Raw genomic sequence first — 27,392 nt, forward strand, 5'->3', positions numbered from 1 at the left:
GCTAGATGAAAATCAAATGGCTGACGCCCTGGCTACCTTAGCTTCCATGGTCAAAGTGAACAAACAAGAGGATGTAAAACCTATCCAAATGATTATTTATTAGGCTTTGGCTCATTGTTACAACATCAAGGAAGAAGGAAAAGATGATCACCCTTGGTATCACGATATATTACAATATGTAAAGAATCGTGAATACCCTGATCAAGCAACTGAGAATGATAAAAGGACGTTGAGAAGACTGGCTAATGAATATGTCTTAGATGGGGAGATCCTATACAAAAGGAGGAAGGATCAAGTGCTACTAAGATGTGTGGACACTGTTGAGCTAAGAAAATCTTAGAAGAAGTCTATGAGGGTGTTTGCTAAACACATGCTAATGGTTTTACAATGGCAAGGCAAATCATGAGATTCGGGTATTATTGGTCCACCATAGAAGGGGATTATATTAGTCACGCCAAGAGATGTCATAAGTGCCAAATTTATAGAGACAAAATTCATGTGCCTCATTCACCTCTTCATGTTATGAATTCTCCATGGTCTTTTCACCTCTTCATGTTATGACTTCTCCATGGTCTTTCTCTATGTGGGGCATAGATGTCATTGGCTCGATCACGCCAAAAGCTTTCAGTAGACATTAATTCATCTTTATGGTCATCGATTACTTCACCAAGTGGGTAGAGACCGCTTCATATGCCAATGTCACAAAATTGGCAGTCAACAAATTCTTGAAGAAAGAGATCATATGTCGGTATAGAATGCCAAAAAGGATTATATCTGACAATGCACTGGATTTGAACAACAGCACGATAGTGGAGGTCTATAGTCAATTCAAGATCAAACACCGCAACTCGTCATCATATCGCCTAAAAATGAATGGTGCAGTGGAGGCAACCAATAAGAACATTAAGAAGATCGAGGGGAAAATGACTAAGACTTATAAAAATTGGCATGTAAAGTTACCATTTTCCATTTATGCTTATCGAACGTTACCATTTATAAAAATTGGCATGTAAAGTTACCATTTTCTCATTTGTTTATGGAATGGATGCGGTTTTGCCCATTGAAGTCGAGATTCTTTCTCTCTGAGTTTTGTCAGAGTTGAAGTTAGATGAAGCAGAATGAATCCAATCTCGATATGATCAGTTGAACTTGATTGAAGAGAAGAGGTTGAAAGCTATTCGTCATGGCTAGATGTACCAAAAACAAATAATGTGAGCTTATGACAAAAAGGTTCGCCCCAAAGAATTCCATAAGAGGGACCTGGTATTGAAAAAGATCTTGCCAATACAAAAGGACTTTAGAGGGAAATGGATGTCAAACTGGGAAGAACCTTATGTGGTAATGAAGGTCTTTTTTGGAGGAGCGCTGATTTTGACCGAGATGGATGGCAAAAACTTTCCTAATCCTGTGAATTCAGATTCAGTTAAGAAATACTTCACCTAAAAAAAATAGAGAGGCCAAGGCGAAAACTCGCAAAGGGCGCATTGAAACTAAAGGGTTTTTGAGTTGAAAACCCAAGAAAAGGCAGCTCAAATTTAGATTAAAGATTGAACATGTGATGGTCGGGTCTTCTCAGAAGGAGAAACGTTACATCTTGGGGCATCAACAAAGTACTCTAGATCTCCTAAACACATATCAGGCTCAAAATGGTCCTCAAGAAGTCTGTGCAGAGAAGTTCATGCTACGATATTTGGGGTACCTAATTTCATCTTACTCATTTTGTATTTTAGCAATGTTTGCTATTTTGATTAATTTATTCATTTCGAGCTTTGGACGCAATAAATTTCAATCTTGTTCATTGTTACAACATTTTTCAAGCATTTTTACATTGAAATAACGATTAATGGACTAACAATATTCAAGTAAAAGGGTTTCTGCATATTACTCTGAAAGGTTTTCTAAATAATGTAAGGACTTGAAATAGGACAACTAGTTAGAACTAACCAAATCTAAGGGTGGGAAATATTTGAGGACGAATAGTCTAAATTGTGATTATTTCTTTGGGTTTTCTGTCAAAGATACCAGATCTGAACAAGAAGGTATGGTAACACATCAGTGATGGAATCTTGATTAACAATGAGCAATGTCAACCTAAGCATTAAAAAGGGGATCATTCTCGAAAAATGACATTCTGCATTCATGCAAATATCATTCGTATACATCTAGTTAGGAGCATCTGATTCATTCTAATCATAACATCCTAATCGCTTGGCATAAATATAGGTCTATGAAATGGATTCTACAGGTCATGTTTCCCAGAGAACGACGCAACAGATCAATGAAACTACCGATCCTATACCTCTGAAATTGCAGTGGGACAAATTGAATCTACCATAGTGAATCTTATCTCCCTGAAGTTGCATTGGAGCAGATTAAAGCTATAAACCTAATCTCCCTGAAGTTGCAGTGGAGCAGATTGAAGCCACAAGTCTTATCTCTCTAAAGTTGTAGTGGAACAGATTAAGGCCATAAGTCTTATTTCCCTGAAGTTGCAGTGGAATAGATTGAAGCTACAAATCTTGTTTCCTTGAAGTTGTAGTAGAATAGATTAAAGCTACAAGTTACAAATCTTATCTCCCTGAAGTTGCAGTGGAATAGATACAAGTTACAAATCTTATCTCCCTGAAGTTACAGTGGAGTAGATACAAGCTACAAATCTTATCTCCCTAAAGTTACAGTGGAGCAGATTGAAGTTACAAGTCTTATCTCCCCGAAGTTGCAGTAGAGTAGATTGAAACTAAATCCTATACATCTGAAGTTGCAGTAGATCGGATTAAATCTACCATAGCGAATCTTATCTCCTTGAAGTGGCAGTGGAGTAGATTGAAGCTACGAGTCTCATCTCCCTGAAGTTGCAGCGGAGTAGATTGAAACTACACTTCTTATACCCCTAAAGTTACAGTGGGTTAGAATAAGGCTACTTGAAGAAGAGAAGCACCAAAGAAGTCGAGATTCGACAAGACCAGACAAAATTGGTCATTTTTAAAGCCTTTGCTCCATTCTCGTTACATGACAACGAGCAAAGAGGGGCAGCTGTAAGGGCCCAATTTTGTTCGGCCCAAAAAACAACCAAATGAAAAAATAAATAAAACCAAGTAAATAAAAAGTCCAATTACATGCCGTCCCTTTAGCCGGACAAGAGAAAAATCAAGAGAAAAAAAGGAGCTCTCAAAATTTTTTAAAACTCTAAATAGAATAATTTTTTAAAAATAATTTTTGGCTTATATAGGCGGGGCTAAACGACATTGTTTTGGCCGATGTTCATAAGTCCCAAAACGGCGTTGTTTTGACGCTTAACCCGATTGTCTGACCCGAGTACCTTAGGATCCGCGTGTTTTTGTGACTAAGGTATAATTGCTACCCTAGTCCTTTCGCTTTTTAGGCGGTTTTCAATAGTCTTGTTCTATTTTTTATTTTATCACTTAATTTTAATTTATTTTCGATTTAGTCCTTCGTACGCTGACCCCCTGGGGAATGACGCGTGTCCTGGAGTTTTGGGATAATTTCCCATTTAGTCTCTGTTTCTTTTTGCGCATTTTATTTTGGTCCTTTATTCCATTTTATTAGTTTATTTTTTCTTATTTACAATTTATACCCCTAATTTCATTTAAATTTCAATTTAATCCTTGTTATTTAACTTCAACCTTTTTACAAACTGTTATTTATTTATTCATTACTTCTTTATTTTTATATATACTTAAAAATTAGATTGTATACATTCTTTTATTTGTGCATTTTATTTATTTATTATTATTGTCATTATTATTTTATTTTTATTCTTTTGGTCCTGTTATTTCATTATATCTTTTATTATTTTTGGCACTTTCATGTCATACATGATTATTATTAATATTATTATAATTACATTATTATTATAATATTCCTTTATTTATTTATTATTTATCATTCTAATATTATACCCATATAGCCATTTTATATTAATTCATTATCACTATATCATACATTGTGTTTAAATATACTTATCCATTTTTATATTATGCCCGAATAAGTTAAATGCACATCACTTTAAATGTTACGTTTGTTTTTGCACAATGCATAAAAAAGAAAAAATTTTAAATCGAGGCAATGTTCATTATTTTTGGAATTAGAAGAGCTGTATTCCTAACTTACGGAATTTGGCTTCTTCTAAAACCGAAATAGTCAAATATCTATTTTACAAATAAAAAACGAGATTTAAGTAATGAACAAATGGCGTTTATTCTTGTCTTCGAGGATTTAAGGTTTTGTGTCCTAACTTACGGGACATGATCCTTTCTTCTCGATTAACCTTAAATAAGCCCTTTTCGCAAAAATTAATTTTAATTAAGTAATGTCTTAATAGAAAAAGGGATCGTGTTTTAAATTCTCTTCAAATTTTCAATTCTCGATACTAAGACATCAAGTAATCTACTAGGTACCAATTTTGGGCGTTATGAGGGTGCTAATCCTTCCTCATGCATAACCGACTACCGAACCCATTTCCTAGATTTTGTAGACCAAAAAGTATCATTTTAATAAGTCTAACACTTTATTAAAATGAGTTTTGAGGTGATCCAATCACACCTAAATAAAAAAGATTTGTGGCGACTCCATCTCCATTTTCTTTTATTTTTAAATAAAAATTTGATCTCAAAAAAGTTTCGAAATTAGTTATTTTGACTATTTTTTTGTTAAAAATTTAATTTTAGGGTAAAAGACATTTTACTATAAAAAGAGTTATTGTGACCATTTATGTTTATTAGAATTACTTAAGATTTTAGTGTAAAAATTTGGTCACAAACTATTAAATAATTGTGACTATTTAATTTTGGAACAATTGTTTACAATTTTGTGTTGAAAATTTGGTCATAAAAAGTTGAATACATGTGACCATTTATTACTGTTACAATTATTTATAATTTTAGTGTCAACAATTTGGTTGCAAAAACTTAAATACTTGTAACAATTTTTGTGTCACAATTGCTTAAATTTTAGTGACAAAAATATGATCGACCATTTTATAACAATGGTCACAAATACAATAGTGACAGAGGTACTTGTGACGACAAGTGATGACTTTAGATTTAGTCACTATAAATTATAGTGACTAGTTTTTATAATTTTAGTGACTAATTTTTTTCTCCACTAAAAATTCTATTTCTTGTGATGGTTGCATGAAAGACGAGGATAAACTACAATTACAATTACTTTAAAATAGAGTTTGTTCGATTTTGGTCATTCTAATTTTTTTCTTAATTTAGTCACCCTATTTAAGATAATTATTTGAATTAACTATTACCATTAAAAATTCGGTTAATTCACTAACGGAGTGCTGATGTGGCACATTAACCCATTAAGTGGCGATACGTGACATTTTTTTACTTCGGATTAAACCTAAAAATTTCTCTATAATTAGTCTAAAACACTTTTTTTTTGTTCTTTCTCTTCTCTCACTTTTTCTTGGGTTTTACGGTGCTAGGATTTGAACCCATTGTTTCGCCATTGTTGTTTCTAGGCCTGGTCTTAGTGCTTTTAAAGATGATATGAAGTTTTACATAAAGGATTTATTAATAAGAACGAAAATTGGGGATAAAGAGATGAAAAAGCAAGCATTGGGTAATTTATATAAAGTTATGGTTGAAGATGAGAAGTATGTTAAACTTATAATAGGAATTTGTGATATTGTGAATGTTTTAGTTTCAACAAGATAGCTTCAAATATTATGAATTTGATTCCTCAGATATGGAAATTTATTGATTCCTCAGATATGGAAATTCAACAAGATAGCTTCAAATATTATGAATTTGATCTCTAGGTTTGATTTGTACAAGGGTTTTCGGTTAAAGCTAGATTATCAAAACTTCAATTTCATGTTGCTATTCACGTGTAGAGGGTAGGTTTTGACATGAAAAATAGTTGTCATACATCCATTATCGAGAAAACAGTGAAAGACATGATTAAAAGGAAGAATGAAAAAGTAATGAAGTCAATTGATGAAAAAAGGCTCGTTTGTCATCTTAAAAACCAAAACAAGAAGAAGAAACAAAGAACAAGAAAAAATAAAAACAAAGTGTTCTGGACGAATTATAAAGAGACCCTTAGTTTGATTTAAAAGTCTAAAAAGAAAATAGCCACATGTCAGTCACTCAATGGGCTAACATGTCATATCAGCAATCTGTTAGTAGATTAATGTATTTTTTAGCTACCGGGGGTATTGTAAGAAATCATAATGGAGAGTGGATTATTGGTTATAATAGATTATTGGGGAGTTGCTCAGTGTTTGATGCTGAACTTTGGGACATCTTGGATGGTTTAGGCATTTTAATTGATGGGGGCTATGATCATGTGAGAATCCAGGCCAATAGCCTTGAGGCTGCTAAGGTTATTCAAAAGAGTCATAGGGGGAACCTAACCTTGATAAGGAGGGTTTTTCAGTTATTATCACAATTTGATTATTGGAGTATTTCGCATATTTCTAGAGGGGACAATTAGGAGACTGATAGCCTGGTCAAGCAAGCACATGGGGGAATCCATGAAATATGAATTTATGAAGTATCCCCACTAGAGGGAGGGGACTATCTTTTGCAATCTGTATTTGTTTTAATTTTCATTATTACAAAAAAAATGACTAAATTGAGGAAATAATTTTAAAGTGACCATAATAAGACAAACTCTATTTTAGAGCGACCATGAATGTTTCCTCCAAAAAATGGTAAAATCATTATCTAAACCCTTAAAATTTTGTAAAATACATTATAATATAACCTCAAAATTTATAATTCATTGTAATTTTTCTCACAACGCCCCTGAAGTATATATTTTACACTGTCTCCATCCATTTCTGATTTGAAAATAATTTCTAATCATCATCCTATCAGATCCTATAAATTTGTGTTTAGCATTACAAACTGTAAAAATAAAACACTTACAGACTTTATTCATGTTTTAAATTATATTTTCTAGTTTTTTTATATATTTTAATATTTAAATAAGCCTTTTATCTCAAGTTATCTTATAAAATATCGAGGTTGACGATACCACCTTTTATGTTTTTATTGTTTGATATTATCCGAGGTTAACCGATACAAAATAATACTTTAAGCATTAATATGAAAGAAAATAAAGAATAAACTACATAGCAGGTGACTTAAAGTAACGTTTTCTAATTTAATCACTCTAATTTTTTTTCAATTTAATCAATTTAATTAAGATAATTACTCGAATCGATTACTGTAGTTAATCTACTAATAGATTACTGATGTGACATTTTTTTTTAGTTTTGATTAAAGTTAAAGACATCTCTATAATTAGTCTAAAATATTGTTTTTTATTGTTTTTTATTGCTTGTTTCGTAATCTTGTTGATTGGTATCATATGAACATTTTGAAAAACAACTAAAATTCAACACTTGTCTCCCAACTTCATTAATCCCGGTATTGAAAACTCCTAATAGGTTTTCCCATAGAAGATGATAGCTTTTTGTCACATTTTTGAGCTATTCTTCGAGTTTATCAATGTCCTTTTCGGGTTTCAATGGAGATGATGGTTATTTCCGTTTAAGTTTATAGCTTTCTGTCACCTTTTAAAGCTCTTCTTTGGGTTTATCAGTCTTCTTTTCGGGTTTCAATAAAGACGATAGTCGCCTTCATTTAAATTTATACCTTTTTGTTACCTTTTCAAGCTCTTCTTCTTCAGGTTTACTGATCTCCTTTTCGGGTTCTGATGAAGACGATAGCCATTTTTGTTTAAGAATGTACCTTTCTGTCACCTTTTCAAGCTCTTCTTCGGGTTTACCGATCTCCTTTTCAAGTTCTGATGAAGACAATGGTCTCTTTTGTTTAAGTTTATACCTTTTTGCTACCTTTTCAAGCTCTTCTTCTTCGGGTTTATTGATCTCCTTCTTGGTTTCGATAACAACGATAGTCGCTTTTGTTTAAGTTTATAGTTTGTTGCCACCTTTTTCAAGCTCTTCTTTGGGTTTCTTCCTTTTGCTACTGATTTTAGACTTCGATGATGGCCATTTTTGTTGAAGTTTATAACTTTCTTTCACTTTTTCCTTTTAAGATTCCAATGATGATGATGGTGATGGTGGTGGTCGATTTAGATTCATATAGAACTCCAAAAGATTAGGAAAGTTCTTAGCGGTGGAAAGTTAGGCATAGGAGGACGACAACAAATAAATAAATAAAAATGTGTTTTGGATTAGTTAGAGAGCTCTCTTGCTTTAGGCAAAAAAAAAAAATGCCATGTCACCAATTTATTAGTGGGTTAATGAAAATTTTTAGTACAAATCAATTCGAGCAATTATCTTATTTAGAGTAATTATCTTATTTAGAGTGACCAAAATAAAAATAACTTTATTTTAGGGTGATCTGCTGTGTAGTTTACCCAAAAATAAATTTAAGTACCAACATAATGAAATGGAAATAGCTCAGGGGCTATATTGTAAATTAATTTTTTTTTCTAACGATAGAAATATTTTCCCTGCAAATTATTCCCCTAAAACCCTTTGCCCATAAGCGCAGCAGAAATTCTCCCATCTGAAATTCTTAGCAATCTCAATCTTCATAAAGTAAATCAATTGGGGCTTCCATTTCATCTTCCAAGGAATTCGAAATCGCATTCCTCAGTAAGTTTAATCCATTTTATTTTCAGTTTTTGACCTTAAATCCTCTATCTTTTGCTTAAATCAAAACTACCCATTGATGAAATCAGGTCAAAAAGCTGGTACTCCATGGCTAAAGCTTCATCATTTATCGTAAATTTCCTTAGGCTAAACCCTAGAACTGTTCCAAACCCTAATACCCAAATCAGAAATCTCACTATAGAATCCAAAGAAACTAGTTTTATTGTTAAGGAAATTGTAAAGAATCAAAAACCATGTGAAGAACAGTTGAATGATTCTGTAAGGCAATCTAATTTAGACATTGTCAAACAAGTTTGCAAGATTACTAGAACAGTTCCTAGATGGGAGGAAACACTGGTTTCACATTTCCCCTCTTTTAATTTTTCGGAACCCTGGTTTTTCCGAGAGCTTTTGAGACAGCAAGATAATGTGTTTTTCTCTCTGCGTTTCTTTCATTGGCTGCGGTCTGAATACGAGTTTTCTCCAGACTTTGATTCGTGTAATATGCTCTTTGATAAGCTTGTGGAGGCTAAGGCTTCCAAAGCGGCAAGAAATTTTCTCCAACAGACCGGTTTTGAGCCCAAGCCAGGTTCTTTAGAACGTTACTTAAGATGCCTTTGTGAAAATGAATCGGTTGAAGAAGCTGTTGATGTGTTCTCGACCTTGAGTGAGATCGGTCATTGTCCATCAATAGAGACGTGGAATTTAGCATTATCGGCTTGTCTTAAGGTTGGTAGGAATGATCTTATGTGGAAATTGTATCAGGATATGGTAGAATCCGGTATTGGGGTCAATATTGATGTTGGGACCCTCGGGTGTTTGGTTCAAGCCTTTTGTATCGATGGGAAAGCTTCGAAAGGTTACAAAATTCTTCAGCAAAATTTGGCTGATGGGTTGGTGCCGGATACGGTTGCTTTTCACAAATTGATTGCAGCTTTCTGTAAGATGAAGGATTATGGTAGAGTATCTCAACTTCTTCACACAATGATTGCTACAGATCGTGCTCCCAATATCTATACATATCAGGAAGTCATCAATGGGCTCTGTAAGAACAGAAAGTGGTTGGAAGGTTTCCGGATTTTCAACGATCTCAAGGATAGAGGGCATTCTCCGGATAGGGTCATGTATACAACAATAATTCATGGGCTATGTAAGATTGGGGAGCTCAGGGAAGCCAGAAAGCTTTGGTTTGAGATGATTAATAAGGGAATGGTTCCAAATGAATACACTTATAATGCACTGCTTAATGGTCTTTATAGGGCCCATAACCTTAAAGAGGCTGAGAGACTATATAAGGAGATGCTCGAAAAAGGTTATGGTGAAATGACCGTAAGTTACAATACCATGATAACAGGGTTATGTTCACATGGGAAGACGGATGAAGCTTATTGTTTATTTGAAGAAATGCCTCGAAAGGGCGTTGTTCGTGATTTGATCACATTCAACAATCTGATCCGGGGCTTTTGCGTGGAAGGAAAAGTCGTTGAGAGTCTAAATCTGCTTCATGAACTCTTAGCACAGGGTTTACAGCCATCTGCTTCATCGTATACCCCTATTATAAAATGCCTATGTCAAGCTGGTCATATCGAAGAAGCTGAAAGTTTGTTAAATGACATGCACAGTCAAGGTCTAGAACCGAAAGATTGTACTCGCAATCACTTAATTTTTGGATTATGCAAGCAAGGACATGTTGCAGAGGGAATGGAACGGTTCAAAGAGATGCTGGAGAATCAACTCAAACCGCAAAAGAAGACTTTGGAGAAACTGATTCAATCTCTCTCGGAAAGTGATAGGTTGGATGATTCTTTACTTGTTCTAGACTTTATGTTTAGATTAGGTTATGCACTTAAAACAAGCATATGCCATTCTATTGTTACCAAGTTTTGCCAAAGGAATACTCATCTGGTTGAATCATGTTTAAGTGAGGTCCTTGAAACAAATTAAGCAAAGCATTTCTACATGTTCATTTATCTCATGTTACTCAAAACTCGGAGGTGACGATCACCCATGTACGAATGTGCCCGATACGGGCATCGGCCATAGGTACTTTTTAGGGAAAATGAAGAGCTGTACCTTGTATTTTTCTTTAATAATGAAATGACAATTCGAGTTGGTTGAGGGTAAACTCTTTTCATGAAAATTTACAAGTCAACTCTTTAAATATATCATTTAAAATTAAACTAGAATTATTAGTCATTTAAATAATTCTATTTTCTTTCTTTCTCCATTTTTTAGAGTTCGTGATTGCCCTAAACATCAAGAAATAAGTCAATTAACGCATAGAAATTTACAAGATTCTTTTCTTTTAACCATAATTATAAACAAAACAAAGTTCATAGTTGATATCAAACTCGAATAATAATAAATTTATTTGTTTTTATCTTATATTAAAATTTATTTTTCCTTGATATAAAATACATTTATCATTATGTTTAACTAAAAAAATTATTAATTAAAATAATAATTCAATTTGGATAAATTCAAATTATATAAATTTAAGATGAATGAATTTTGTTAATTTCATCTAATTCGGAATTTTAATTAAATTAGAAGTCAACTTGTGGTCCCCACTGTACCAACTATTTTGATTGGCTACCTTATACTATATAATTAAATCCCCCGGTAGTTTTCCCACAGTTTCTTTCTACCGCTCTCATTTTCCGGGAAAACATACAACAGAGAGAGAGAAAATGTTTGCATACGATCGCGTAAGCCACTCGAGTGCCAACAAGGCGGATGAGATAGATCTAGAATCAGGGGAGACTTTGTACCCGGGACTCAGCTACGGCGAGAACCAACTCCGGTGGGGTTTTATCCGCAAGGTTTACGGCATCTTGGCAGCGCAGTTGGTTCTAACCACCGTGGTCTCCGCCTTCGTGGTTCTTTCGGCTCCGGTCAACGAGCTCCTTCGTGGAAATTCTGGCCTCTTGCTCTTCCTCTGTTTAATCCCCTTCGTCTGTAAAGTCCTCACCTTTTTTTTTCTAAGTTTTTTTTGTTCAATTTTGATTCTTTATGCGCTTTAATCCTGCTGAATTTTAAATTGTGCAGCAAATATTTTTAGGTCTCTTTTGAATAGTATATATATATATATATATATGTTATATAGCTGTTAATTAGGGCATTTTCATTGTTTATTATGAATTTGATCTCTGCAAGTGTTAGATTAAGGTTAGATTTGTTAATAAATCGTATCTTAGACTTGAATTTTCAACGTAATTCTTTTATGAAGTCATCTTTGTTTGGATGAACAAAATATTGGGCTACTGAAGTTGTAATATAATTGAAGGTTAAAATATGCCATTAGTCCTTGAGATTTCTAGTTCAATCATAATATTATTAGTCTAAATTTGCCAATTTGGCTGCCATATGACTTGTTATGATGGAAATGAATATGCTAAGTTGACAAATTTTTTATAGAAACTATTAACCGCCTAAATTATTGGACTCAGATTTTCAAATTGAAAAAGAAAGAGGATATAATTTTTAACTTATAAAGTACAGAGACTAAATTTCAAATTCTGTAGAAGTACAGGGACAAACAGCATATATTAACCATAATTGAAACAGATGACGCCTAACCTAAAAATATGAGAAACTTAGAAAGAAAATTGAGTCAAGTGTGAGGGGTTTGGTGTTTAAACAATATTCTGAAGTATATGACTGAGTGAAGGATTTGACAAACATATTGTTCCCAAACAAGAATAGTATTCTATTGTTGTGTATATATATAGATTCTATCTGTTCTTGGCTTTATTCGGATTCATTTCATGTGGAATTTATGAATTTAGAACTTTTAGCTGCCTCATTTTGTTTAGAAAATAATCTAAGGATTGAGTAAAGGATTTGACAGAAGCTTTGTTCCCTAAACAAGGATGGTGTTCTGCAATATTCTCCATATATCTATTCTAATTGCTCTTGCCTTTATTCTGATTCTTTTCATGGGGAATTTACGGGTTTAGAATCTCATTTTCCGCCAGTTATGTCACATTAGGTTTTTAATATGACAGTATGTGCTGTTCCTCAACCTTTTTACTAATACTGGAGATCTTTGTGTTCATTTTTTTATATTTTGTATGTCAGAATAGGATAAAGAAATTTATTGAATTAATATTTTGAAATTAAAATAAATATGGAAAGCTTATGAATAATATCCTTTTGTCTTAGTTTTTCTTACTTTGTTGCATTCCTATGATAATCTTACCTTTGTGTGAACCAGTTAACTGGTTGCAGTCGGTATCAATAATATATATGATTAATGGCATAAGACTGTTATGCTCTCCTTGTTGCCTTCTGAACTGTCCCATAATGTACACCAGTTTGCCTTTCTCTTTGTTTGGTTACATTGGAAGTTCTTAGTTCATCTAATAATTTCATAAACTAACCTTCAGAGTTGGTACTGAATACCTTCTTCAATGGCTTCTTTATCTTTCTGATAAAATCGGTAACATTGGCCTCCAACTCTTGTGTTAATTGAAATCTTAGTTATCTTAAACCCATGTTGATCTGACTTTACATTTTGCTTGAAGTACTCATGTCCAACACAATATTCAAACATGGATGCGGGGATTTGACCTTCTAAGGATCTTGCAAATACATGGAAAAATTTGGAAAAAAACTACGCCTTCACTCAAGATTTTACGGAATTCTGTTTGATCCGTTGTGTCATATTTCTCTGATTAATAATTTTAAAACCTAATCCATGCAGTGTTGTGGCCCTTGCATGTCTATCACCAAAAGCACCCTGTGAACTTGGTTATCCTCGGCCTCTTCACCGTGTCATTGAGTCTCACAGTTGGTGTGAGCTGTGCAAATACCGATGGTTAGTATCTTGGTGCTTGTTGTTAAACATCCTCGGTCTGGTTATAAATCGAGAATTATACTAACCATCCACTTTTATATACTTTCAGGAAGAATCGTGCTTGAAGCGCTAATTTTGACAGCTGCTGTGGTTGCATCTCTTACTGGCTACACTTTCTGGGCATCGAAGAAGGGCAAGGACTTCAGCTATCTCGGACCGATTTTGTTCACCGGCCTTATTATCCTCATCTTAACTGGTCTAATCCAGGTGAAATATCGCAGTTAACGCTATATGATTACTCATGCCTCCACCTACTTGTATATAGGATTCATCAGACTTAGTATATGTGTTTTGTTATTATGCAGATGTTCTTCCCGCTCGGCCCAACATCTACTGCTGTATATGGTGGAATTAGTGCGTTGATTTTCTGTGGGTACATAGTATATGACACCGACAACCTGATCAAACGCTTCACATATGATGATTACATTTTGGCCTCCGCCACTCTTTATTTGGACATCCTGAATTTGTTCATTTCCATTTTACGGGTTCTGAGATCCGGGGATAACTAGTTATACAATATTTCTAACAAGGTCGGTCGGAAAGATTTCATGGTATGGCGATTGAGTTATTGTCCAATGAATATGAAAAATATTACTGTCTATTAGTATATTTGCTAGACTTGGCAATTACTGTATTCGTACCGTATTTGTGTATTTTCTCATGTTATAATCATGTTCTATTTACTTATTTGATATTGTGTAATCATGTTGCTAGATCTAATCTTTTCTTGTGGTGTTTTACCAGCCACTAAGCTGGTTGCACAAATTTGCAGTTCTTTCTAATGAAACATGGACATGCATCCAAGTTCTCTTTTATATGTATAGGTTGAAATTGAATTCTAATATTACAGTTTCTTTTTCTTTATTTTCAAATCTTGAAAAGGATATATTAATTATAATAAAAATCAGTATATTATTTTAGGAGAATGATTCACTTATACTAACATAAAACTAATTTAATTTTACTTAAATAATTTTTTGTACTATTAACATTTTAATAATCCAATGGTTGAATTTGTTGATCCAATGGTTGAATTTGTTGATGTAATGTAATTGTATAATTTAATTAGGTGCGGTGCGTTTAGCTTTTTTTTGTCTCACGCTACAGTATCGTTATAATATCTAATTTCATCGCCATCGCTGTTTAAACACATTGTCCATTCAAACTCACCCTTAATATGTTTTTAAAGCTTAAAAGTTTTCCATATAAAATACATATTTTTAATTTACTCGAAATTTAATATACATAATCTATTGGATATTCTTTTTTGTTTTAATATTAAATTGTATAAATTTTTAAATTGTCATGAAAAAGTTTATGAACTTTTAACCAAAAAATTAATCTTGGAAACCATCAAATTTACGCTCATTCCATCTCATGCTTTTGTGTTCCCACCATGCAAGCCCTTGTTGGTGCCAAGACATATGGTCCAAGCCTCCACTATCTTCTCCTCCCTGGACCAAGCTCAAATCAGACATGCCGGCGGCTTAACCCCGATTTCACTGCCCACCTTCCTATCCTTTTCTCCCCCCCAATCTCCAACCCTACCACCTCTCCCGGTCGAGAGTATTCGAAACTTCAACAGCAATTCATCAGGAAAGTTGAAGGAATTGCGGCCTTGCAGCTTTTGGCTGCCGCTGATGTTTTCTATACAGTTTCTTCTTAATAATCCTAATCCTTGTATAGGTCTTTGCTACATTGTCATAACTCATAATCGTATTTAAGATGTTTTATATAGATTTTAACATATTAATAACATGTTTGTATATTCAGGTGGTATCCATGTCATTCATGTAGTGTTCTAATTATTTTTACCTGCCATATCTGATATTATAGGTTCTAGTTTGCAGCAATTCCACCATAACATAGAAAGTTAAGAACTTCCACACCAAACATTTTTTACTTTGTTAGGGGAAAAAAAATGCTTCAATTCTACTACAAACCCTAGATCCAGATACCGAACTCAGTCATACACCACTAGCATGACACGAGTTTGCAGATGATTCATACAGTCACCCTTTCAATCAATCACACGGCAATCAAGTCTAGTCATCAGTTCTTCTTCACACTTTTGTACGAAAATATCATAATTCATGGATAGTCCTAACAAGATATTAGAATTAGAAGGCCTTACTATTTCTTGTATATTTATCTTATATCCAACCTCTGATAATCCTTAGTTGCAGCCCTTTTTTCCTCAGCAAACAGTTCCAGCCACCACAGAATTTAGCATTTAACTGAACGAGAAGAGGAAGCTAGGATTTAAGACTTTGCAACCGGGATACTTTTTCAATTTCCTTGATAATTAGCTCTTTTTCCTCTTCGAATTGCTCATCTTCCGCACCTGCAAGGACCATGATTTCTTAAGAGACAAGCAAAAGAATAACGAGAAGCATGGTTTCAATATGTTTACTCGAATTTGAGTGTCCAACACAGTTATGTTCAAGTTTTTCCATACCAATAGTCATGTCCAAACTCGTTACAGGTAGGGGTATTTCAAGAAAATAAAGAATGATAGAAACATAGATCTGGAGTCGTTTGTTCCGAACCATGTTGCTACGACTATTTTTGTTTAAGTACTCATGTCCGGCACATGGATACAAGAATATGACCTCCAAATACATAGAAAAATTAAGAAAATCTTACCATAGTCATGACAGTGATGGACACCTCTAAATCCGAGTAACATAAGTTCATACAATGTAGGTTCAGACAAAGTAATAGCGAAAAGAATAAATACCTTTCCCTGAGAGACTATTAAGCAGTTCCAACAATTTCTCATGGTTTTTTGCCAAAATGATCTTTATCTCTCTTGGCTTGTTAGGATTAGCAACAAAAACCTGCATGTGAATAAACAAAGATTTAAAAAAACATAAATCAGACGCCAATTTGTCTTTTTATTTTAGGTGTCGGCTAACTGAACAAACCACTGTAACCAATCAAATTCAGCTCATTCAGTTTGTTTAGTTTTGGTTCTATTTGTGGTTAAATAATTTAGGATGTGTTGGATAAAGTTAAGAAAATTTTCAGCATTTAATTTTTTAATTGTGTTTGACAACTGAATTAGGTTTTTAATTGATATAGAAATTTCAACAAAAAATGTTGAATATGATAAGCAAATAATAGTTTATCACTTAATGTTGAAAATGCTAAGTTAATTTTATTTTGGAAAAATATATTTAAAATAAATTATCTCTTTATTTATGTTAAATAATGAAATTTTCGAAATTATTATGTTTAACTTTATCCAAAACCATCATAGGATTAAAATTATGAAATAAATAATTATTAAAATTTATTGTTTACTATTATCTAACAGTATAATAATATTCCGTACTTAATTTTACTAATATACCTAACAATTTTATAATATAAATTCAGTACTTAATTTTTCAACACTTAAATTTTAATTTATCAAACACTAGTTCAGTTTTAACCTATGTTACTCTTAACTCATCATTTATCAAACACTAGTTCAATTTTAACCTATGTTACTCTAACTCATCATTTTCTTTAAGTACCCGACCATTACTCAGACATGGATATTGGAATATGATATTCAAAAGGACCTTTCAAATAAATAAAACTCTTGAAAAACTTGTGCTCATATCAGATACATACCTGTCTGATACACCCAAGTCTAAGTAAGATAGGTTTTAACATGTTTATTCAATCTGTTAGCAGTTTTCCTATTTCCAGTTGAAATCGATAATTAAAAAATGAATTATATTTTTTATTCAAACATTCCTAAACTCAATTAACATTATTCAACCCAACCCAACAAACTGATTAATTTCGGTTCAATTATTCCAGTTTATCTCTCGTATCTCAGTCGGTTTTTAAATTTTATTCATTTTTAGAATTTTGGGTAAAGGCTGATGCACGTCAATAAGAGAGACAAAAGAGAGATCACCTTGAAAATGTGGAAAGCAGAAATCTGAATGTTTTTGCTTGAATCCTGCATTGAAACAAAAGAGCAGAAAATGAAATGCTGATTTGGGGTATTTAATGTACCAAGGAAACCCAAATGTGGAACATCATATCAGATATGCAAATAAAAACTTACTTGGACCCCGGTGTTAGTGTCAGATTCAGGTATGTTCAATTTTTTCTAGGTTGTTCGCATGTACTAAAAGGGTTCTTGGAGGATAATATCCACATCTAGAATACAGGTGTGGGACATGGATGCTTCAAGAAAATTGAACAGTAGGAGAAACATAAAGTAAAAACAGAGAGCTCAAAAGGTTCCACTAGGTCCAATCTATTCAAAGTTGAAAGACCAAAATAATAATTAATAAGTTAAAGCCATTCCCATAAACAAAAATATCATCCTGCCCTCCCGGTCTATGTTACCCCTGTTGTTCATGTATCTTTATGCATCCATGTTCAACACCTATGTCCGACACATATATGGACATGGACATAAGAGTTTGATCTTCCAAACATATGGAAAAACTTAAAAATTTTGAGCATACCCGTATCCCACACTCTCAAGCTCAAGTAACATCAGAACTACTGATGGATGGTTCAAATCAATGAATACCAACCAGATCATAGAGAAGCTAAAGTTAGAATGTACCCTCAGCAATGTCATCATGATTTTCAAGTATCGAACTTCTAAAATGTAGCGCTTCATTATCTGCACATTTGGAGCCTCCAAAAGAAAGTCCGATAGAAGCTAAACCAAAAAAATTGCAGCATTAACATTCAAAATATCAACAGAACAAAACTGGAACGAAAGGAGAGAGAGGCAAAACCAACCTTTAAAGATTGCCTTCTTGTGACATAATTAGAAGAGGTCAGGAGTTTTTCATAGAGATCAAAGAACTGAAACAACAATATCTCATTAGACAAGCAAAAAGAGAAAGGGAAAACAAATAATTCAACGAACTTAAGAAAAGATCCACACCAATTCATCACAAGTAGTTGCAGTTGAGCCTTACCAGAAGTGTAAATACAATATAAAACAATCCCTAAGATATTTTTAAGCTGAGCAGGTGGTATAAGATGAATAATTCAATCAACATAAAGTCCTAAAGCAAAATTGCACTCCGGCAAGACCATTCGGAGTCTGCATTAGATACAAAGGGAGCTTCCAAGTGCCAGACACAGCAGAATACATTTCTGACACATGAGGACAAGTAAAAAAAGGTATACCATAGACAGTCAAAACATGATTAAATCATGAACGGACACTCCCAGATACCTCCAGACACACGAGGAAGCTTTCCTCTTTCTTTCTTCTTCTTCTTCTTCTTCTTCTTATTATTATTATTATTTTGCATTTTCTCCCAAATACAGAATCAATAATGAGTAATTTGGTTATAATGAGTTTTTAAGGTTCAAGTTTTTATATTCAAAAAGAATTTTTAAAATTTAGAAGCTATTTGTATATTAGTCTTAAATTGAAAAGCACCAATTTTACTTTTTTGTTATATATAAAAGAATTTATTGTTGTGTCCTGCCTTATTCATGTCCTAATTTTTTTTTTTTAATTTCATCTTCAAGTTGTACCCATTTTACATGTCCGTGTCCATGCTTCTAGGATTAAACAGTATGTAAATGTACCTCATCATAATGACCAGTCAAATATTCAGCTACCAATGATGCATGTTTTGTAAGAATATCCTGAGAATATTCAATCACACACACATAAGACAAAGAAAACATAACCCGTAAATGTATTTAGTTAATCTAAAGTAACGTAAGACTCAGAAACTAACAAATCTGACCTTAAAGGTTGAAAATGCATCAGAAGCAACATCAAAGTTGGGCAACTCCACAAATTTGAAGAACAGCACAAAGCTAGCAGAATTTAATATGTATCTGAAAAAGCACTACAAAATTTAACTGGTGAAAAAGTGAAACTTGCTTTTTCAGTTAAGAAATTTTGCATCAAAAACACAAATTTAAAATGAAGAAAGCGCCCAAGAAGCCAATTTATTGGTCCTCTAGTTTACTTGGACTAGCTAATAGACTCAAACCAGCTAAGGGTTTGACAACTAACAAAAGCAGCGTCACCTTTATTACTAGGACTTAAGGGAATCTTGGACACTTGTAGATTTAAAAAAAAAAAAACATGAATTTAAAATGAAGAAAATGCCCAAGCAGCCAATTCTGAATCCTCTAGTTTGCTTGGACTAGCTCGTAGAAACAGAAAAGAGGTTGACAACTAACAAAAGCAGCAACTGGCACCATTGTCATTCAGACTGAGTCTCAGACACTAATACATGTACAATACAGGCATATTCAACTTTTTCTAAGATTTCCATGCATTTGGAGGGTCCTTTAAGAATCATATCCTCAAACCCGTGTTCAAATATATGTTAGAGGCAGGTGCCAAACACGGATACTTTAATGAAAAAAGAAAAGTTGGCAACATAGTAGCACTAAAACAGTTAATTGGCTGTCCATTGCCAGTCTCTATAGCTCACTAGTTCCTGAGTTCTCCAATATCCAAGGTTATTTTACTAGATAACTTCATAACATGCCTTACAGTTGATCTTTTAAAGCAGCTCAATTTAGAATATAACAATAAGTTTATCTTTGGGAACCAAGTATCAAGTTAAAGTCATCATAAGATACTGAAAGAGGAGATTACTCAGACAACTAAGAACTTGAGTTATATGTGAATATTTAGCTGAAGGAAACATATTACATGCACGTTCCGGTTCTCCACTACCTCAACCCTAAAATCATAGTTGGAAACTATTTTAAACTGGAGTGTAAGTGTCAGACAACAGTATGTGTCCAACATGGGTATGTTCAATTTTTTCAATGATTTCCATGTATTTGGAGGGTGCTTGGAGGATTATATTCCTATATCCATGTCCGGATATGCATTGGAAGCAGATACTTAAATCATATGAAAAGAACAAGGATGAGGACATTGATTGCAATCAATGCAACATGCAAAGCTCACCATAAGTTTAGATGAAATAGAATCCAATTAAAAAAATATGAGCATTTATATGCTAAAAGAAACATATTTCCTTTTCAGAAATATAATACAATGATCATTGAGGATTAAGTGGCATTTTTAATCACAGCATCATTTTAGCAACAACGTTAAGTACTTCAATCATACAAAAGAATAGTCATAAAGTTCGAATGTCTTACTGTGCAAGTGATGGAAATTTGATGCACTCCCTCAACATATTTCCACAATTTAAAGCTATTTCCTTGTTATCATAGCTGCTTGCAAAAACAGAAATAAGACTTAATACACCCAACTTTAATGATTCAAAAGCACATATGACTTAGGTCATGTTATTTCAGTATAAATACTGGTCAATACCTTTAAACCAGTATTATGCATATTTAATAAGCAAGATAGTGGTTATTCAAACTTGAGCACATAGATATGTTTAACTTTTTATAAGTTTTGCCATGCATCTAGAGGGCCCTTGGAGGACCAAAACTCCATACCAATGTCTAAATATGTGCCAGACATAGGTACTTTAAGAGAAATGAAGGATCAGAGCAACATAGACAGACAACATACTATAGGGATTTTCAAGCTGTAAAAAGGCATGCACATAGATAAATGTTACGACATTCATAACCTTACCAAACTACGAGAAAGTCGAGTAACTCCAAATGTTTCTCAATGTATTCCACACAGCAATATTTGGAATCAACTTGTTGCTTCAACAATATGGACCAACAGTGGACTAAATCTTTTCTTGCCTGGAAAACATATACTACATTAGCATGCTTATAGAATAACGGATATGAGCCACAACAGTAAAAATATCAAGAATAGAACTTACTTCCCATCCCAGTATCGGTAACTTGTGAACAACAAGGGAAATAACATCCTCTTTAGAGATTTCAAGTGCCAACTGTGAGACCTGCTCAACATTCGGTTCAACCTCACCATCCCCAGAAAGCATGCATCTCATTGTCACAAAATTTTTCTCAACTTCTTCCATAGCCTAAGAACAATAAAAAAACAAAACCATCAATATCCAAGTTCTCAAACATATAATCGGTAATTAACAAAGTACTTGAATACACGACTGCAGTCCATTGTTGATTTCATTTCTTAACATAACCTCATCCGAAACAAAATCCCATCATTTTATTCAATCTCCATTGCATCGTAAAGCAGGTTAAAATGGCGTCAATCCCATGAGACGACATTAGAAGACGTAGACACCAAGCAAGCATTGCCCTTTTAGGTTCCAAAAGTAGAACTTGAACATTCCACTTGGAGCTTTCAAGTTTTGAAGCTCTCAAAAAAGGCAATGTACTCTTCATTTCTTAAAGTGCATGTATCCCACATTTGAGTCTGGCGCATTCCCAGATATGGAAACCCCCAACTACATGGAAAAACTTAGACGAAAATTGAGCATACATCCGAAACTTGAACTTGAGTCCGAGTAAAATGGCTTAGTATTATTATTACAACAAATAAAGCATTAGCCATTTTGTTTATATTACAACGAATGAAATTTACATGCATTTTCATGAGAGTAGGGGAAACAAGGGGCTCCAAACATAAGAGAAGAACAGCACAGTAAACGGTATATAATTTTAAGAAAAAAAAAATCCCAAACAACCAGCAAAAACAATGCCAAAACCATAAGCAAATGAGATAATTCCTAAAACCCATTTCATAACTACAATATTAAAACAAATCTAAGACTCCCCCACTTGATCCAAATCCAAGAAAAATAGAAAGAAAGAATTAAATTACATCAAATATCAAGCACAAAATTTAAAAAATATATATATTTTCTTTAACCTTTTCAAGGGCTTTAACTTCAGCAACGGTTTTGGTGTCGAGTGCATTAAGGCTGTCTTTGATCGCTTTGGCAACCTCTGGTGGGGTTTTCGGCCTCGACGGCTTGAAGAATGAGAAAGACATGATCTATTAAATGTTGCAATGATATGATTTTTACCCAAAATTCAATAATCTCTCGATTTCGCTTTGATTAAGGATTTGTATATTGAGAAATGATAAAAAGATCCGTTGATCTGTTGTTGATCATTGAGACTTTTCACATTTTTTTTCTCGGGAAAATTTGGGTATTTCTTTTTTCAATGGGAATTTAGAAAATATATAAATTGCAGGAAAAATGTTTCATTTCAAGGAGAAATGTCAAACGGGTCCAACCCGACAGCAATTCTATTTCGATATATGATATTTTATTTTTAATTATTTTTATATTAAATTTAAAAATCCACAAACCCTTATTTTTATGAATAAAATAAAATTTTACTATTTTTATAAATAGATTGTAGATATTTTTTTTGGTACATCATTTATAAGTAGGAGAAACTAATAAAAGTTTTCGAAGCACATGTTGTCAATTTCGTTGTTTCTCTTCTTAGAATGTGGTTTTGGTTGTGATCAATAGTGACAAATGGGAGGAGATTCTGGATGTCTTTAAATACTTATTGAAGTTTTCATCCTATTTTGGTGCGTCCAAAAATTATGTCGATTCATTTATTGTCTATATTCAGCAACCTACAAGAAGGAATATTGAGAGACCTAAGGCATAAAAAAGTAGCGCAAAGGGTAAGAATTCTAACTTGAAACTTGCTAGCAAATATGAAGCAGCAAGTGGAATTCATTACAGTTCTGAACAATGGTTGCTCACCCAGTCATACCTTTTTGTTGATTTTTAATAATGTTTAACGATATAGACCATTTGGAGAAGTGGCCTAAGAAGAATGAGTAGGATAGATGTTGCGAACCGAAAGGTATAGATACGAAATTCTCACCGATCACTATGTGCCTTAAAAAAGGGGTAAATTACACCATTAGCCACTAAATTATTAGTAAGTTTTCATTTTAGTTATTAGACTATTAAAATTGATGTTATATGGCTTTTTCTATTCGCACTACTTGCACCAATCGAAAGCACTTTTCCCCTTCTCTTCTACAGTTTATTTTTTCATAAAATAACTTTGGACGTCACAAATCTGCAACCAAAATTCAAACAACTTTTTTTTTCCAATCTTCAACGTTGGCCATTAAATCAACTTGGATCTTAGGTATGTTCTTCTACCCGTCGATGGTATTAATCCACTATACTGATCATTGAATCTTTGCTTGGAGCTCGCTGGCAGAACTTTTTTTAAAATAAAAAAAATTAACAGCCCAGTTATTTTATCCTTCCATTTAATTTTCGTCTCTTTTAGCCTTTAAACTTACGTTATTTGTCAAATCACCCCAAAATGAATAGAAAAGTTCACGTCTGTTGACTTTGCTGATGTGGCATACATGTGAACAATTAATTAACTTTTTAAAAATTTAAGAATTCAAAGAAAATCATAACACTTTTGACATTAGGCCAACAGGTTGTGTAACACCCTATATTCGACCTGATTGTCAGGTCCAAGCTACAGTGTGTCATATTCGTTGCCGGAGCAATTACAATCAATTCATAATTAAATTTATACCATTTATATGATAATTATCAAATAAATATACATTCCTTATTTATACATGCACCTAATAAAATACAACAAATTCACCATATATTACAACTAGAATATAAAATATAGCAACATTAAACTACCACAAAATCTAACCTATTAGGTACATGCCAAATATAAGTAACGTTGAAACTAATAAATATTGTCGAGATCGAGATTGTGGATTGGATGTTGAGGTCGATGCTTACAAATGTTGCATTAAATGAAACCTGTGCATGGGGAAAACAATCCATATGTTGAGTAAAGCTTTCAATGGTATTTCAATAATTTAAGAAGATAACCTTAGAGTTAACAATCCTAATCTAAGTAAATATGTATATCAATATACACATGTCTACCATATATTTATAATTTAAAGTTACCAAGTTTAACGTTCTCGATATGAACATGATAAGTATACAAAACTAACACTTCTTCCCAATTCAATACAGTTTACAGGGACAATTCATTATACCCATAACAATAATAATTTTAAACTAATCAATATCTAAACAGGCATTTATCAGTCTCATTTCCAATTTACCACTTCTAATACCTCCTAGTTCATTCGTTTCAAATATTATACAACCATTTTTAGATTTGATACCATCTACAATTCATGTCTCTTTAGCCATTTTTAACTCGAAACAGAAACACAATCATTACCAAATCGGGAATCGGTCTCTACATAACATCCCTCGTGTAATACCCCTCACTTGGCCTAGTTGCCAGATCTAAGCTACGGAATGCTACTATAGTTAACAGAGAAAACACAAAAAAGTCATATCAATCAATTCAATTTATATACCTAATCGTTTCATAATTTCATATACAGTTGAATTAACAAACAAATCCAAGACCTAATTGAGTTTACGAATGTTATTAAGTTGACTTGTACATGAAGAATGACTACTATGAAAACATTCCAAGATTTATGTATAGGTATCGATACCCAAACCAAGTACCGGTACCATTTCTAGCTTTGAATTCTCAAAAAATTTAAGTTATAAGCAAAGGGTATCGATACATAGTTCAATGTACTTCTTTATAGGTACTGATGCATTACCTTGGTATTGATATCAAATTGGCATTCTGCCATTTTTAAAATATTGTTTATTTGGCAAAGTACCGATACTATAGCTAACTGTATCGATACTTCCTAGCCAAGGTTAAAAAATACAACATTTTTGTACCTTTTTATGCACAAACCCAAAATCTAACTTTCATGGTACATTAAGCACACTTAATTCCTATACAAAGACATATGAAACATAAAATACTACCACATCTTAATCACATTCAATCGTTTATACCAACATGTCTCAAATGGCAACAAAGTATATAACATTTACCTATACAAATTATGCCAATTAAACCATGCCAATTTCAACACTAATTCATTCATCTTTCAACCACTCTTGCAACTAACTAAATACAAGATCATCAAACCTTTGAACATTAAATAAGTACATTGCCAAGCAATCAATCCATCCAACTCAACCATAGATCTTCTCAAGCCAATTCACATTCAAATAGACAACCTTGGATACTATTAACACATATCACCTCATGGTATTAACTATTAAACATATACCATTTACAATTTACTACACAAGTTCACATTCAAATAAAAATTCCCAAACCGACTAAACGTTACACAACAACAAATAGCTCCTAAGTTCATGCCACATATAACCGAGCTAAACATAATCAAAAGACTACCAAATTTACCATTCAAGTGATACCTATGCCATTTAACAAGCTACCTTCACATACACATCTTCATATATCTTTACCGTTTCAAAAGTAAGCATTCATCAAGGTTTAAATCAAAACTATCATCCAAAATAAATATATATATATATATATATTTAGCCCTATATACATACTATATCTAATCTTGCAACATTCTCAACCATTCTCATTTGTATAAATCAAACACAATAAGGCACAAATTATTTATGTCATATTTCCATTACAAACTTATATATATTTCCATACAATTTATAATTTACGAATTAGCCATTTATCAACCAATATCATCAAAATTATAATTAATCTAACTAGTAAATATTACATAAAATCAAACATATCATAAAATGGACACACTAAGTTTCATATGAATTTACCTTACAAGAACGACAACAGTCAATGTGGCAGGGACTATTCTGCAATTTTTCCTATTTCTTAAATATCTTCCGGTTGATGTAAATATCAGTCTATATTATAATTCAAATCAATTTATTAATCTATAATATCTTATGGCATCTAATTGTATGCATATGACATTTTACTTTTAATTTAAAAAAGTTCCCTAAATTTTTGTATTTTATTCAATTTAGTCCCTAAAACCGAAATTGTCATAACTTTCAAATTTGAGCCTTGATTTCGAAACCGATCTCAATTTCATCCTTCCACAACCTTCTATTATCAATATTAACATAAATTTTATGCTAATTTTGAAATATTCTCATTTTAATCCCTACTATCAAAACTAACAAATTCCACTATACAAATCCATCGTTAATCACATCTAAGCTTACAATCAAACCATTTAACATCAAAAGCTACAAAAATCATCAATGATAAAATTTAAAAAAATTAATATTTTTATGAAATAATACTCAAGTTAGCTAAATCGAGTTAACAATCTCAAAAACCATAAAATTTATAAAAAAAAAAAAAAGAGCTTGGTTTAACTTACCATGCAAGGACTGAAAATTGAAGTCTTCAAAAATGGCTTCCCAAGTTTTCTTTGATGGCCAAAATCGGTGGAGAAGAAAGATGGAAAGAAATGGATGACAACTTCCATTATTTTATGTTTTATTAAATTAACATTTTATAATTTAACATACTTTACAATTAAAAAAAATATACCTAACCGTCCACCATCTTTTGAAATGGTATATTTACCATTTCAAGTCTTGGTTTAATTATCTTTTAAGTCCTTAAGCAATTAAAAATTCAAGTATTTTAACTTTTGTAATTTTTACGATTTAATTTTTGTATCTTAATCGTTATTAATTTAGCAAAATTACTTATTCAAATTTCAATTCACCAATATACTCACTCCATGTATATTTTATAAAAATATTCACGGGCTCGGTTTACAGAAACGAGGTTCTGATACCTCATTTTTCAAAATCACTGACTTTAAGGTTGCCACACTTGTACATTGATTAATTATCAATTCAATAAAGTTTCTAAATTAAAATTCAATATAATTCTAAATAAACTCGTAAATATATAATAATATTTACAGACTCACTCATCAGAAATGGGATTCCGAAACCACCATTTTCCGACACCACTGAAAATCAAGTTGTTGGTGTAGTCGCTTTTTTCATGTTGGTACTTAGTGTTTTCTTAATCCAAATTTGCATCCGAATTTGTATTTTTTTTTTTTTGCACATTTTATCATTTTCTATACCAAGATTAATGTATGATGATATGATACTCGAAATTATGTCATGTAATCACCTAACTTTTAAAAATAAA

The 27,392-nt window shown here is 32.6% G+C and overlaps 3 protein-coding genes across 3 annotated transcripts; 2 read left to right on the forward strand and 1 right to left on the reverse strand.

Annotated features, from left to right (window-relative positions):
* The first annotated feature begins 8,475 nt into the window (after positions 1–8,475).
* Positions 8,476–10,730, forward strand: LOC105798831 (pentatricopeptide repeat-containing protein At5g18950). Its single transcript, XM_012629031.2, has 2 exons — positions 8,476–8,608; positions 8,695–10,730. Exon 2 carries the CDS (start codon positions 8,714–8,716, stop codon positions 10,547–10,549), a length of 1,836 nt encoding a protein of 611 aa, XP_012484485.1. The 5' UTR covers positions 8,476–8,608; positions 8,695–8,713; the 3' UTR covers positions 10,550–10,730.
* Positions 10,731–11,238: 508 nt separating this feature from the next.
* Positions 11,239–14,153, forward strand: LOC105798832 (BI1-like protein). The gene is made up of 4 exons (XM_012629033.2): positions 11,239–11,563; positions 13,311–13,424; positions 13,513–13,670; positions 13,769–14,153. Exons 1-4 carry the CDS (start codon positions 11,296–11,298, stop codon positions 13,973–13,975), a joined length of 747 nt encoding a protein of 248 aa, XP_012484487.1. The 5' UTR covers positions 11,239–11,295; the 3' UTR covers positions 13,976–14,153.
* A 1,186-nt stretch (positions 14,154–15,339) lies between these two features.
* On the reverse strand, positions 15,340–22,565 carry LOC105798833 (uncharacterized). Its single transcript, XM_012629034.2, has 11 exons — positions 22,216–22,565; positions 21,239–21,403; positions 21,037–21,155; positions 20,586–20,660; positions 19,199–19,292; positions 19,035–19,094; positions 18,228–18,293; positions 18,046–18,144; positions 17,380–17,424; positions 16,207–16,306; positions 15,340–15,810 (listed from the first exon to the last, which is right to left on the reverse strand). Exons 1-11 carry the CDS (start codon positions 22,336–22,338, stop codon positions 15,722–15,724), a joined length of 1,035 nt encoding a protein of 344 aa, XP_012484488.1. The 5' UTR covers positions 22,339–22,565; the 3' UTR covers positions 15,340–15,721.
* Between the last annotated feature and the right edge of the window lie 4,827 nt (positions 22,566–27,392).

Source organism: Gossypium raimondii, chromosome 9 (assembly GCF_025698545.1).
Source record: "Gossypium raimondii isolate GPD5lz chromosome 9, ASM2569854v1, whole genome shotgun sequence".
NCBI lineage: Eukaryota > Viridiplantae > Streptophyta > Magnoliopsida > Malvales > Malvaceae > Gossypium > Gossypium raimondii.

Excerpts from the sequence above, each read along its gene's own strand:
- LOC105798831 (XM_012629031.2), top strand. The coding sequence starts at position 8,714 with ATGGCTAAAGCTTCATCATTTATCGTAAATTTCCTTAGGCTAAACCCT.
- LOC105798832 (XM_012629033.2), top strand. The coding sequence starts at position 11,296 with ATGTTTGCATACGATCGCGTAAGCCACTCGAGTGCCAACAAGGCGGAT. Across the intron at positions 11,564-13,310 it reads CTGTTTAATCCCCTTCGTCT|TGTTGTGGCCCTTGCATGTC; the intron begins GTAAAGTCCTCA and ends TAATCCATGCAG. Across the intron at positions 13,425-13,512 it reads GAGCTGTGCAAATACCGATG|GAAGAATCGTGCTTGAAGCG; the intron begins GTTAGTATCTTG and ends ATATACTTTCAG.
- LOC105798833 (XM_012629034.2), bottom strand. The coding sequence starts at position 22,338 with ATGTCTTTCTCATTCTTCAAGCCGTCGAGGCCGAAAACCCCACCAGAG. Across the intron at positions 20,661-21,036 it reads CTCGACTTTCTCGTAGTTTG|CTATGATAACAAGGAAATAG; the intron begins GTAAGGTTATGA and ends TTTTGCAAGCAG. Across the intron at positions 16,307-17,379 it reads CTGCTTTCCACATTTTCAAG|GTTTTTGTTGCTAATCCTAA; the intron begins GTGATCTCTCTT and ends ATTCACATGCAG.